The following is a 13755-nucleotide window of genomic DNA, read 5'->3' on the forward strand; positions in this document are numbered from 1 at the left end:
TCCTCATGCTATATTTGTAAGGGTGAAATTCAAGGAATCAATAACGCAGCTAAGGGCAGCCAGATGGCTCAGTTGGTTAAAGCGCGAGCTCTGAACAACAGGGTTGCCGGTTCGATTCCCACATGGGCCAGTGAGCTGGGCCCTCCACAACTAGATTGAAGACAACTAGATTGAAGACAATGAGCTGCTGAGGTTCCAGAGGGCCTGCCGGATGGCTCAGTTGGTTAGAACACGAGCTCTCAACAGCAAGGCTTCCGGTTCAATTCCCGCATGGAATGGTGGGCTGCGCCCCCTGCAACTAAAGGTTGAAAACGGCAACTGACTTGGAGCTGAGCTGAGCCCTCCACAACTACATTGAAGGACGACTTGGAGCCAATGGGCCCTGAAGAAACACACTGTTCCTCAATAAAAAATTAAAAGAAAAAACACACACAGTTAAACTTAGCTAGTTTGCAGTTTAACTCACTGCATAGCTTGCTATCTAGCCACCTGTATTAGACTTAGTTTGCAGTTCGATCCATCCTGATATTCATCTGTTTTCTCTGTTTCTCCCCTCACTCATTGATTGACTGAAGAACTCTGTTTGTTCCCTTTCTCAAGTAAACCCATACCTCATTAATTAGCAACTTCCTAACCTGGGAAAGAGCAATTTCTTAATCCTCAGGCGCCCGGACACTGGAATCCAATTTACAACTTCTTGCAGTTTTTACTGGTGACACATTAAAGTCCCAGGCCACTAGGCCCGAGTCCGGAGTCCGGACATAACATCATCTTCAACCAGAACAAGTCCCAGAATGGATGTCAGTCCTCAAATCTCCCCCTTTCCTATATGAGAGAAAACTAACCTGAAGTTAGGTGCAGCTGTCCACTCTCAGACTCTGGACCCTGCCCCAGCGACCCCCCCCCCTCACTCCACCCCCTGCCAGTGTTTCTGTCCTTACTACCCGAGGCAGCCGTCATCTTTGGACACTGCCATTTTCTCTCTTCCTAACTTTAATAAAAACTTCCTTTATAAAGTCTGTGAATGCTTTCACCTTTTGTGAATGACCAGAGGTTTATTCCATGCCACAACAATGTTAATTAACCCTTCATCTCCAGGACCAGGGTCCTTTTGACTTGGTTGTCCTGCTGCCTGCAGAGGGGTGATAAAAACCTGCCTGTACCTCAGAGACTAACTACAAGGCCCTCAAAAACCATGTTCTCACCCCAGTTTCTCTGCATCAACTGATTCTTCACCAGGATGCCACACGGTTCTAAAACCACAAGTCAAATCACATTATTTCCACCCTTATGAACTTCTGGAAATCCTCTGTGGTTTCAGAGTCGCTGTGGGCTACATTGTGTATTAACTCCTCAAGGTGTCAAGGCCTTTTCTACTCTCCCTTCACACCTTGCTCACTTCTTCTCTCACTGTGTCCCATCACCTCCCTGACACATACCTGTCTCAGCCCAGCTATCCCTCAGCCTTGGGGCTCCACATCGCTCAAGGCTAAGGTTACAGACAAAAAAGAGGGCACATACTAAAGTCAACAAGCTCAGGGGAGGCCAGCATGGCAGGCCTTATAAACTCAGAGACCAAAAGTAACCACATAGGATGGTCTGAACATAAAAATTCCTAAAGCGGGTCATGGCCAGTAGTCATGTGATAGGCCTGCAACTTCCTTGACAAAGGTCTATCTTACCTTAAGTGAGCCTGTCTATTGTTTTTTTTTGCATCTAGGATAACATACCTTTGAAATGTCAACAAAAAAATATCCAGCCTAAGAGAAAGCTTATAAGAGTTTATTTGAGCCAAACTGAGGACAATTGCCAGGAAGCAAAGTCTCAACGGATTGAGAAAATGGTCCAGAAAATGGCCGTTTTCAACTTATTTCATACATTAGAATCAAAGGAGGAAGGTTACATGAAATCTATTGGTTGTAGATTAAGGGGTTGGGAGAAAGCAAAGCGGGGAAATCTCTGGGATTGGATAAAAAGCAAACTGGAGAGACACACACTTCTTCCACATTAGTGGGTACAGGAGAGTTAATAGCATTTTACAGCACGAGGTAGAGACGAGATGGTATTTGGGGAACAAGATAACAATGAGGGATTTTGTGGTTTCCTGCTCTGGTGTGATGGGTTGTGCCCCCTGAGGGGTCAGGAAAAAGGGATTACTCTGACATTCCAAGGGTATGTTATCTTAGATGCAAAAAGACAACAGACAGGCTCACTTAAGGTAAAGAATGACCTTCGTCAAGGAAGCTACAGGCCAAGGATGTGATTTCCGCCATGGCCCACCTTAGTTAGGAATTTTTATGTTCACACCATCCTATGTGGTTATTTTCAGTCTCCTGAGCTTGCCAGGTTTCACATGTGGCCCCTTTTCCGTCCACAGAAATGTAAGAGTAATCTCCTTTCCCAGACCCCTCAGGGCTCACCCATGCACCAGAACACGAGACCACAGAACCCCTCACTGTTAGCTTGTTCCCAGAATACAACCTCTATGTGCTGTAAACGTTAACTATCCTGTATCCACCAATGAAAAGAAGTGTGTGTCTCTCCGTTTTACTTTTTATCCAATCCCAGAGATTTTCCCACTTTGCTTTCTCCCACCCCCTTAATCTACCACCAGGATTTCATGTAACCTTCCTCCTTTGATTCTAATGTATAAAATAAACTGCAAAACTGACATTCTCCAAACCATTTTTTTCAATCCATTTCGATTTTGTCTCCCAGCATTTGTCATCAGTTTGGGTCAAATAAACTTTTATGACTTTCTTAGGCTGGACATTCTTTCATTGACAAGGTCAAATGCTATCTCTTCCACCAGCAGTTGACACCACTGCCTTTGCATTCCCAAGCATATTATCTTTACTTCCATTTCACACTTAATATAACCAATTTGGGCTTTTTCAAAGTTTTTGGTGTAAGTCTGTCTTCCCCACTAGACGTGGGGAATTTTTAAATTTCCCAAGAGCAAGGATCCTATATTGTTCGTTATTTCCCAGAGGGCCTATTTCAATCAGCATTTCTTATGTGCTTACTGCATGCTTTGAACATCTATGCAGAGGCCTTTCCCTCCCGAGAAGATACAGTCCTGAATAGTGATCTCATATTGTCTCCAATTTCCTTCTATGGAGCACAGTGCACCCGAGCCACCCACCTGAAGCAGGGCAAGGCTGCTCCTGGTCTCAAAGCCCATGGCCCCTGAAGCAGATGTTATTATATGCTGCTATAGCCGTTCCTTCCCCACCCCACCCCCCTTCTTCCCAGAATATCACAATTTATAAGAAGTAAAAGTTTGGTCTTCTTCCACTATTACTGGCACAGAGCTCCTAAAACCCTTGGAATTTCCTAAGTGATGAGCGTAATAAAGGTATCTTTTGTTATGTTAACTAGGTAACTTTTGGAAAGCACCCAAGGATGGGGGCTGGGGGCTAGTGAAGCCAACCATGTGATTAGAGGGTTGAAGCTTTCAGTCCCACATCCCCACTACCACCTCCAAGGAGGGGAGACTGGGCTGGAGGTTAAGTTCAATCATCATTGGCCAATGATTTAATCAATCATTCCTATGTAATGAAGCCCCATAAAGTCCCAAAAGGAGCCGGTTTGGAGAGCTTCTGGGTTGGTGTACACATGGAGATTTAGGGTGACATGTTTGGAGAGAGCATGGAAACTCTGCGCCCTTTCCCCATATCCTGCCCTATGCATCTCCTCCATCTATCTGGCTGTTCCTGATTTACATCCTTTAAAACAACCAGTAGTCTAGTAACATGTTTCTAATTTGCTCTAATCAGCAAATTAGTCAAACCTAAGGATGGGGTCATGGGAATTTCTGATTTATAGTCAGTCAGTTAGAAGCACTAGATTTCAATTGGCATCTGAGGGAAGGAGGTTTTGTGGGACTAAGCCCTTAACCTGTGGAATCTGATGTTATCTCCAGGTAGAAAGTGTGGCACAAAAAGGGACCACATGCTAAACCTGACAAGCTCGGGGGAGGCCAGCATGACAGGCCCTACAAACTCAGAGACCGAAATTAACCACATAGGGTGGTCTGAACATAAAAATTCCTAATTAAAAGTGGGTCATGGCCGGTAGTCACATCCTGGACCTGTAGCTTCCTTGACAAAGGTCAATCTTTACCTTAAGTGAGACTGTCTACTGTCTTTTTACATCTAAGATAAACCTTAGAGTGTCAGAGTAATCCGTTTTCTGGACCCCTCAGGGCACAACCCACCAAACCAGAGTGAGAACACAGAACCCCTCACTGTTTTCTTGTTCCCAGAATACCACCTCTATGTGCTGTAAATGTTAACTATCTTGTACCCACCAGTGTAAAAGAAGTGTATATCTTTCTGTTTTACTTTTTATCCAATCCCAGAGATTTCCCACTTTGCTTTCTCCCACCCCCTTAACCTACCACCAATGGATTTCATGTAACCCTCTTTGCATCTCCTCCTTTGATTCCAGTGTATAAGATAAGCTGCAAAACTGCCACACTCCAGAGCATTTTCTTAATTCACTGAGATTTTGTTTTCCAGCAATTGTCGTCAGTTTGGCTCAAATAAACTCATTAAATATCTCTACAAGTTTGGATGTTTCTGACATCAATCACAGTGTCAGAACTCAGTTGAATTATAGGACATCCAGCTACTATTGAAGAATTCCTTGGATGTGTAAGGGGAAACCCCCATACACTGGAATTGGGAGAATTATTAATTACTGTCAGTCCTAATTCTGTCTGGATGCCCACCCCCATACACACACCTCTCAAATGTGACAAGAAAAGAACCCTAGCTCCAGTCAGTGGTGCCATCTCTGTTCCCTCTACCAACAAGTGATTTAGCCATGGACACATGGTGCAATTTAAGCCAATGTGATTTAACAGGACTTCTGCTGGAGGCTTCCAGGAAAGTTCTCCTTGCTGACAGAACAAACACAACCTTTCTTCTTTTGCTGAGAGTTGTCCTGTCTGCACAAGACCTGGAGGGCGTATCAGCCACCACTTAGCTGTGGGGACAACTGGCCTGAGGATGCACTGGCATGCTGAGGATTGCGGAGTGGAAGAAGAACTGGGGTCCATGAAGACACCAGTGAGCTGCTGAATTAGTCAAGCCTGGGGCACTTTTAGAGTTCTCGTGTTGTGAAACACAGCCTGTGGCACTTTCATGATCTGGCATGGCACGCAATCCCTGCAGTTGCTTATTACCTCCTCTGATCCGTTGGACAGCACTGTATGCAAACATCCTAATCCTGCACCAAAGCTCATAGATGCTGGAGGACTTGCCCACGGCAGCATCTAGGGAGCCAGGATTTACACCAAGCTGCCTAACTCTACAAATGATGCTCTCCATCTCATTTACTGCATGGCTCCAAGCCCCAGTCCTCTCCTTTCACATCCTCCTGGCACACATACCACAGCAGCACTTACAATTGTCAAGTTTCAGAGCAGGACCAGGCCATCAAATGATCCAGCCCTACGTGGGACAGACCTGAGGTCCCAGGGAATTAAAACACAAGCCAGAAACAGCGAAGCATATCAGTGTCAGATCCAGGGTTAGAAGAACCCAAGTTCCTGGTCCCTAGAAAGACACCCTTTCTACAGAGGTTATTCGGAGGACATTGGGTGGGCAGACAGAGACCCGGGCTTCAGAAAGATCAGGTCCCAGGCCTGACCTCTGCTTCCCTGTGCTGTGAGAGCACGAAAGGCCAGCTCAGGAAGATCTGCACTCACCAGCAGGACTGACTTCCGCTTCTCCTGGTCAATGCTGCCCTCCCCCGGATGCAGAGATGCACTCAGATGCTTCATGGCTGCCTCTCTTTCCCTCATCACGGCCTGGAACAGCTCATCCTGGACTGTGGCCTTTTCCTGTTTATACCTGTGCCAGGAAAGGGATGGGAGAAGCATGTACAGATGGAATGATTGGCAGAAGGTAGCCAAGCAGAAGTTTGTGCACTCACTTCAGCTGACCAGGGAACTGGGATCTGTGGGCCAATGGAATTCTGAGGCTGGCCAGAGAGAATACTGTGAAAGCCCACACTTCATCCAACCCCTAGGTCAGGCAACAGTGACAATCCCCCAGGCAAAAAGATACAGTGACACTTTCTCAGCCATGACAATACAGATTAGGAACAGAAGGAGAGCTGACCACCAGGTGAGGAAACATGTAGCCATAGCCAAATGAGAGATTCTGTGAGCAGGGGTTCGACCGTGCACTAGCCATTCCTTCAAAATGGGTAAGTGAGTGGGAAGCCCGCCTTCCCTACCTACACTTAAGGGCCTGAAGGTTTTAGATAACATCAGCCCTTTGTTCTGAACATGTAACTCTTCATTCTAAGTGTGTTAACTTTTGACCTATTTCTGGGCTTTCTCCCCGATAAAATAACCCTAAAGAGAAAAAAGTTATTAGTACTAAGATACTCTTAGCAGTATTATTTATAATAGGGCTAAAAAAACTGCAAATGACTGAAATGTACAACAATCACGGTCAAGTTAAAGAAAATCTGGTATAATCACACAATGGTATATATTATATCATAATTAGAAAATACATTCATTATATAACTTGTCTATAGGTTGGATCTAAAATTGAGAACCAATAAATAATACTTTTAGCAATAAAAACGTTTATAAAGCAGGTATAACAAATGAAAAATAATTATAATATTAAGTGAAAACAGCAAAATATAAAATTATATGACTTTGAAAAAATAATCCTAAACTAGGGGAAAGAGATATTTGACAGAAACTCCAAAATACTAACAGTGGTTTTCATGAAATGATGATTTTTTTTCACTTCATATATTTTCTAAGTCTTTCGTTAGTATGTATTACTTGAACATTTTTCAACGGTTTAAAAGTACCAAAAAAAAGGGTTCAAGTTTGTTATTCTTAGAGAGGCCTCTTAGGATTAAGGAGGTTAGATTTTCAGATGTGGGACTTAATTCATGACTATGGAAATAGATCCACATGGCTGACCTACTGGAAGTAGCAAACCAACTGTGGCTAACACAGCACCCCCTGAATAAACTCATTGGGTCCTTTGCTACAGAGGCCAGTGTTCTCAAGGGTTTAAAGAAGCTGATCAATAACAACTACTGTTAGCACTCACTGGGAACTCTGTGTGCCAGGCACTGTGCATGCTTTCTGTGCATTAACACGTTTCAGCACGACAATATTCCAATAAAAGAGGTATTCGACTTAGGCCCTTCTCAGAGGCCTAGGGAGATACAGTGATTGTCCAGGGACACATTACCAGAAAGTGGCAGAATGAGGATGCAAACCTGTACTCCAGGATGGCGTCCGTGCCTTAAGCATGGTTCTACAAGATGCAGGGCAGGATAAACAAGTCCCATTTTGGTGGTGTGGCTGGCTCTCTGGTGCTGTGGCCTGTGCTGATGGGAAGTCACCAACATCCTGGAGCCAGTCCATCTCGCCTACTACAGTTAGAATTATGAAGGCTCCTTTTTCCTTCATATCTCTAAAAGAATGCCTGCACGCACACACAGGCACAGAAGATCCAGACACTCAACTATTTAGTCCTGGCTTTTTCAAGTGAATTTTTAAGAACATGAGCAATAAACTCCCGCACACACCCCATTTGGTGTTTCTTCATCTTTTAACTGAGACCAGTACCACCTATACTTAAGTTGACAGGCAATCTAAATAAGAAAAAATATGTGAGACATTCTCGGGCCTTCAGGCCAGGGAAAGGTACCCACTGAGGAAAGAGCGTTCAGCTGGAGTGCAGAGCCAGGGGTGAGTGGGCACTCTTGCTCACCTCTTGAGATCCTCCTCCACCCCTGAGGGCTGCCGGCTACCACCATACTCTGACCTGGGCAGTTTACAGTCTGCAAAGGGATGAAAAGAAAAGTCCTGTCAGCAGCACCCCAGGATAAGCGAAGGCATCTAGGAAAGGGGCTCAGGAGTGCACCCTCAGGGATGGACAAAGAACACATCCTTGATCTAGCCAGTCTGAGGAGGGACAGCCTGAAGGCCTTCCACTCCCTTATTCTGCACCCACTGGGACCACTTACTGCCTGGGGCTGGCAGCAGGCAGAGCCATTTGAGTACAGTGTTCCAAATCCATCCCTACTCACCCTACAATTACTTGAAATTTAGGTCATCTCCTAAACACAGGCCAGGAAGAACTGAGGGACCACTGCACTGCTTCATGCTGAAAGACAGTCTCTGGGGTCTGGGTTTCGGCATAGGGGAGGGGACGGGAGAGGAGGCTCCTTAAATCTTGTTTCCCTCAGTACCTCATTCTACAGATTTATAATCCTGAATGGGGCAAATACCTCATATTAATGATATTTTATGTATCATTTAACCTGTATCACCTCTAGTATTATTGGATCCTTTAAGTTGTTACAGTATGTCTACCTTTTGATGGTCATGAACTTTCTGGGCAAATCCAATTCACTGTACTCTCTCCACCACTTGGTTCTGTTCTCCTCCTTCCCCATCCTTTATCCTTCCCAAACTCTCTCAGCCAAAGTTCAACACTTTTCTGTGGCCTTGGCCAAATGTTGTACACCTCCATCACAGGTTTCTAAAGAGGCAGCGACTAAGACGCACAAAATATTATAGAAGAACCAGGCTTTGTGAAAGAATATATGAGGATTTGCCATTTCACTCCCAAGGCCTTTTTAAAGCATGCTGAATTTCAGAGGTTGAAACACTCAACCTTTCAGGGAGTCATTTCCAAAAGTAATTATCCTATGATTTGCACTCCCAGATGCCCTCTCACAGAGGGATGGGCATGGCGATGCTGTGGCCTGCAAGGAGGGCACACCTAAATGCTCCACAGTAACATGCTAGGTTCTCCACTGGGAGTAAAAAATCGTATAGTGCTGCCCAATCTTATTTTGACATTAAGTCTCCCTGTTCCTATTTACTTATGACAGCTTTATTGAGGTATAATTTATCCTATTATTTTTGCTTTTTATACAATTTTGCTTTTTATCACTACAGAAATAATATATCTATACATTGTAGAGAAAATGGCACTAATCCACACTCTTACCTTCCATGTACAAGCCTGCCCACTTCTCTGCCTCCTTGGTAATGCTCATTATTTAATATATGTATCTTTAATCATTAGCAAAGTTGAGAATCGCATCACATATTTATGTTCATTTGTGTACATTTTCTATTAAGAATCTTTAAAAGCTCTTTATATATGAAGACTACTAATACTGCTGTGTCATATTTCCCTAGTTTATCATTCATGTTTCATTTATTTTTTCTGAATTGTCTCTAATTTCTTATAGTTATATTACCCACTTTTCTTCAGAATTTAAGGTTTCTTCAATTAATGTAGCGCTTAGAAAGTCTACTTATTGTATTTTATGTACCCTTATACTTTTATGGCTTCAATTCTTACATTTAAATTTTTTACTTCCTTTGATATTTTTTTGAGATACGGTGTAACATAAGGATCTAATTTCAACTTCTTTTTCTAATTTGTTCCATCCCTAAAATAAAAGCAAACACTGATTTTAAAAGCAAAAATATTTAAAATTAGTCAACTTCATGACAGTCCATTTATGCTATTCTTCAGCATTCAGAAACTGAAAAGTCATTCATCATTTAAACAACAAAATACTCTGTTAAAACTAAAACCAAATGGCAAATGAGCCACTACTCTTGCTTCTTAAACTGCAAAACTTACCAAAATTGAAACAAGTGTTTCTTTTATCTTCCAAAGCTAAAACTGATGTGTGTATGATATAATTTGGCAATTTTTGTTTTCACCACTTCTCCCTCTCAACAATTAATGCTGTTTATTAAAGTGCATTAGGTTAAGTTAGACTCACTTCAACTGATCAGTCGGCTAGAGAGCATGGGAGCTAGCCCTTCTGATAAAGGACGGGGGATATCTTATGTGGGTTTTGAGACCCTCACTCAGCCCCTTCACTGACAGATATTCAAAAATATCTCAGGATGAGTCCAAATCCAGCTACTGATTTGCTCTAACACTCAGGAAGCCCTGATGCAGACAATACAAGGGGAGAGGTGTTGAAGGCGTGGCTGCCACCCTGGCCATGAGGACAAAGCCAGCGGCTCTCTGGCCACTGTGTGGAGGTCTCCAGGACCTGGCCCCTGAGCATGGCTCTAACACCTCCCCGTTCCTTCTACTTTGTACTCCAGAGATACCAAACCGTTTCAAGGTCCCCAAATAAGACAGGCTGTGCCACCTCTAGACCTTTGCTGATGCTGTTCACCATGCCTAAACTGTCCATCTACCACTACTCTTTCAAAATCCAGTTCAGAAGTCCAGTTTAGGGAGCCTTACCCTAAAATAATAAGTCACTCTCTCCTCTGTGCTACCTTGGATCTTGGGCATGTTTCTACTGTTGCAACATCACATGATACATGTAATCTACAGGGTTATACATCTGGCTCCTTAACTAGAGCTGTGTGTGCCATAAGAGAGGCATCCGAGTCTACCTGTCGCTGAATCCCAGCACGAAGCACTCATCCTGATCCCTGGCAAGCTTTCAGTAAATACTGAGTGGACAGGATATAGCTCCTGCCTTCGAGCTTATCACCTAATAGGAAAGATCGGCAGAGAAGACAACTCTAATGCGAGGCCACTCACAATACAGTGAACGGTTATCCACTGTGAGACAGAGTTTACACTTCACAGTGCCGTGGCTCCTTCAGTCAATCAGTGAAAAAAATATATATTAAGTTACAGGTGATAGTTATGACCCAGATTCTCATAAACATGTACTCAATGAGTAGAAGAGCAGTTGCCACAAGACTTTTCTAGTTTGTAATATTCTAATGTTTTTGTACCTTACTCCTCCTTTCTTAAACTTTTTTGTTCCTTTGTGTTTGCTGAAAGTAGTTATTAGAGAAAAGGACAAATTTCTTCATTTGCAATGGGCACAAAAAAGTAGGGAATAAATCAGCTTTGAGCCCAGCATGGGTACAAGAAGAGGAACTCTTGGGAGGTGCAGGGTAACAGGCCCTACTAGAAGCCCAGAGTGAACTATCCAGGAGCCAGGCCAGGACCAGGACCTGATGGCTAGGTATGAGGTGCTGAGTTTGAAGCCAAAGGCATTGACTCAATTCCCCCCGATTGGCTCATTTTACGTAAATCCCTATCATTCTTTGAGCCATACCAACGTAATGGTTATGCTTCACTTACAGATCCTTAAAAGCAACTTCTTACCGGAGTTGTCAAACCAAGCCCTTGCACCTCATTTTTTACATACAGAGAAGCTGAAACAGTAAGGGAAAACAGTCTGGCCCCAATCACAGAAGCTCTGACTAACTTGTGCTGCTCTCATTATACTAGACAGAGTCTGTCATGCACAGAAGCCACACTCTCCTGAACAGCAATTATCAGAAAAGAGTTGCTTACATCACCCAGAAACAAACGGGAGCCACAGTAGCATGTTTTGATAGGAACATGATTTGTCATTCCTTGGACACTCTATTTCCGCTCTCCACAGCATCACTGCAACCCGCATACCTTTCTCCAGGCCTTTAGAGGTGCCAAATGCAGAAGGTGCAGGAGCAGGAGGAAAAGTCAGCTGGCCCACTTTGGAAGGCTGGCTGGAATCCTTCATGCGGTTAACCACATTTTCAGACAGCTAAGGGAAAAAGTGAGGGATGGGACAAGAAACAGGTAAAAATTTATATCACAGAAATCTCTGGAAATAAAGACTCCTTTATCAATGCCTCAGATTGACCATTGACACCGCTTCTTCAAGACCAACTCCAACAATATAACTTCACTCAAAAGCCTCTTGTGATGGTCCAGTGCCTACCAGGTTAGTATCAAACCCGCCTGGAATCTGGGCCAAGCACAGCAGGTCCCCTGCTGGCTCTCCAACTTCATCTATGGCTGCGCCCTGCACTCACCCTGCAACCAGTGGAACTTGAGTTCTCATTTTCCTCACCCTCTCTGAATTCATTATGCTGCTCCTCCACCAACAACCACCAGCAGCCCCCTTCCCTTGGTATACCTCCACCTGTCCAAATCTTACCTTTCCTTTAAGGGTATCTCAGTGTCCCCTCTTCTGTGGATATTCCCTGATATCGTGTTCCCCCAAAAATAAGACCGGGTCTCATATTAAGTTTTGCTCCAAAAAACACATTAGGGCTTATGTTCAGGGGATGTCCTCCCGAAAAATCATGCTAGGGCTTATTTTCTGGTTAGGTCTTATTTTCGGGGAAACACATTAGCACCCAAGTTACGTAGCATTTCTCCCCTTCCTTAATGCTCCCATTAGAACACATGTGTGCCTCTTAGGGATGTACCACACATCCTACCTGCCTCATCCTGATGGTTTGTAAATACTTTGATGGCGGAGGCTTCCTCTTACTCACCTCTGTATACCCCCCAGTATCACACATATAGCAGACAATCACAACACTGCTTCACTCATTTCACCTTAGTTCCCTTTAGCGAAGACTAGATAACTAAAACTTTCATTCCTTTTAGAGGAAGTGAAATAGGCATGAGGGTATCATAAAACAGTTTACTGAAATGAAATACCAAGCTAGGGATAAATCCAGAATGAAAACCCTTAAGTGTTCATTTCAATAAATATTCATTAAGTGCCTAATATGTGCAAGGCATCATAAAGCACAGTTAAGGGGAAAATGTTAAAAATGACTTTAAGACAAAAGCCATGATCCAAAACTCCACTTCCAGGACGTAGTTGAGAAAAGTGCTCCCACATGTACATAACAGCATTGGAATAGCAAAAACAAAACAAAACAAAACAAAACAAAAACATAAATATGCAACAATAGGGAACTGGTTAAAGAAATGATGGTATATACCTCCAATGAAATATTGTGGAACCATTAAGAAAGAATGAGGTAAGACATGTAACTGTCATGGAAGGATGTATGAGATACGAGGTCTAACAATTAAGTTCGCGAACTCATCCTAGAAACAGTGCTACATACCTCATTACTGAATATCACTACAGTCACCTTCGAAGTAGTCCCCTTGGGAAGCTATGCACTGACACCAGCGCCTAGTCCACCCTTCAAAACAATTTTGGAACTCTTTTTCTGGAATGGCCATCAAAGCTGTCATCATATTACCCTTGATGTCCTGAATGTCATCCAAATGTCTTCCTTTCAATATTTCCTTTATCTTCGGATAAAGAAAGGAGTCATTGGGGGCAAGATCAGGTTAGTAGGAAGGGTGTTTCAATACAGTTGTTTGTTTACTGGCTAAAACTCCCTCACAGACAGTGCCGTGTGAGCTGGTGCACTGTCGTGATGCAAGAGCCATGAATTGTTGGCAAAAAGTTCAGGTTGTTTTCATCTAACTTTTTCACGCAGCCTTTTCAGCACTTCCAAACAGTAAACTTGGTTACCTGTTTGTCCAGTTGGTACAAATTCATAATGAATAATCCCTCTGATATCAAAAAAGGTTAACAATATTGTTGTAACAAGTTTGCAAACTTAGTTGTCGGACCTCTTACATTGCTGATTTGTAAAGTCATATCTCAATTTTGTAAAAAGAGATACACAATTATAAAAATGCAGACATACAAATATAAATACGTCAATATACACATATGTACATTCACAAATGTGAATATGCATTTGAATTTTCACATATATGCATACACACAAATATATGTTTCTGTTCAGAGGTGGAAGCTACAAGGCTACAAACACAAAAGTTAAGTCCTGCAAGTTGGGGCAGGAGCAGCTGGGGCAGGACTTTCAGTCTTGGCACTTCTGCATTTTACTTTTTTACCATGAACATTTTTTAGCAACTAAACTTA

General features: G+C 43.1%; 1 protein-coding gene across 2 annotated transcripts in view; it reads right to left on the reverse strand.

The window, feature by feature from the left end:
* The window catches only part of CHCHD6 (coiled-coil-helix-coiled-coil-helix domain containing 6), a 360080-nt gene that overhangs the window by 302436 nt on the left and 43889 nt on the right, over positions 1–13755 (reverse strand). For both annotated transcript variants that reach the window (XM_074340468.1, XM_088797872.1), the window contains exons 2-4: positions 11472–11592; positions 7764–7833; positions 5717–5861 (exon numbers count right to left, since the gene is read on the reverse strand). In XM_074340468.1, the coding sequence (XP_074196569.1) occupies positions 5717–5861; positions 7764–7833; positions 11472–11592 (336 nt within the window). The remainder of the gene's footprint in view (positions 1–5716; positions 5862–7763; positions 7834–11471; positions 11593–13755) is intronic.

This window comes from Rhinolophus sinicus, chromosome 4, assembly GCF_057876585.1.
Source record: "Rhinolophus sinicus isolate RSI-liver-muscle chromosome 4, RSI-T2T, whole genome shotgun sequence".
NCBI lineage: Eukaryota > Metazoa > Chordata > Mammalia > Chiroptera > Rhinolophidae > Rhinolophus > Rhinolophus sinicus.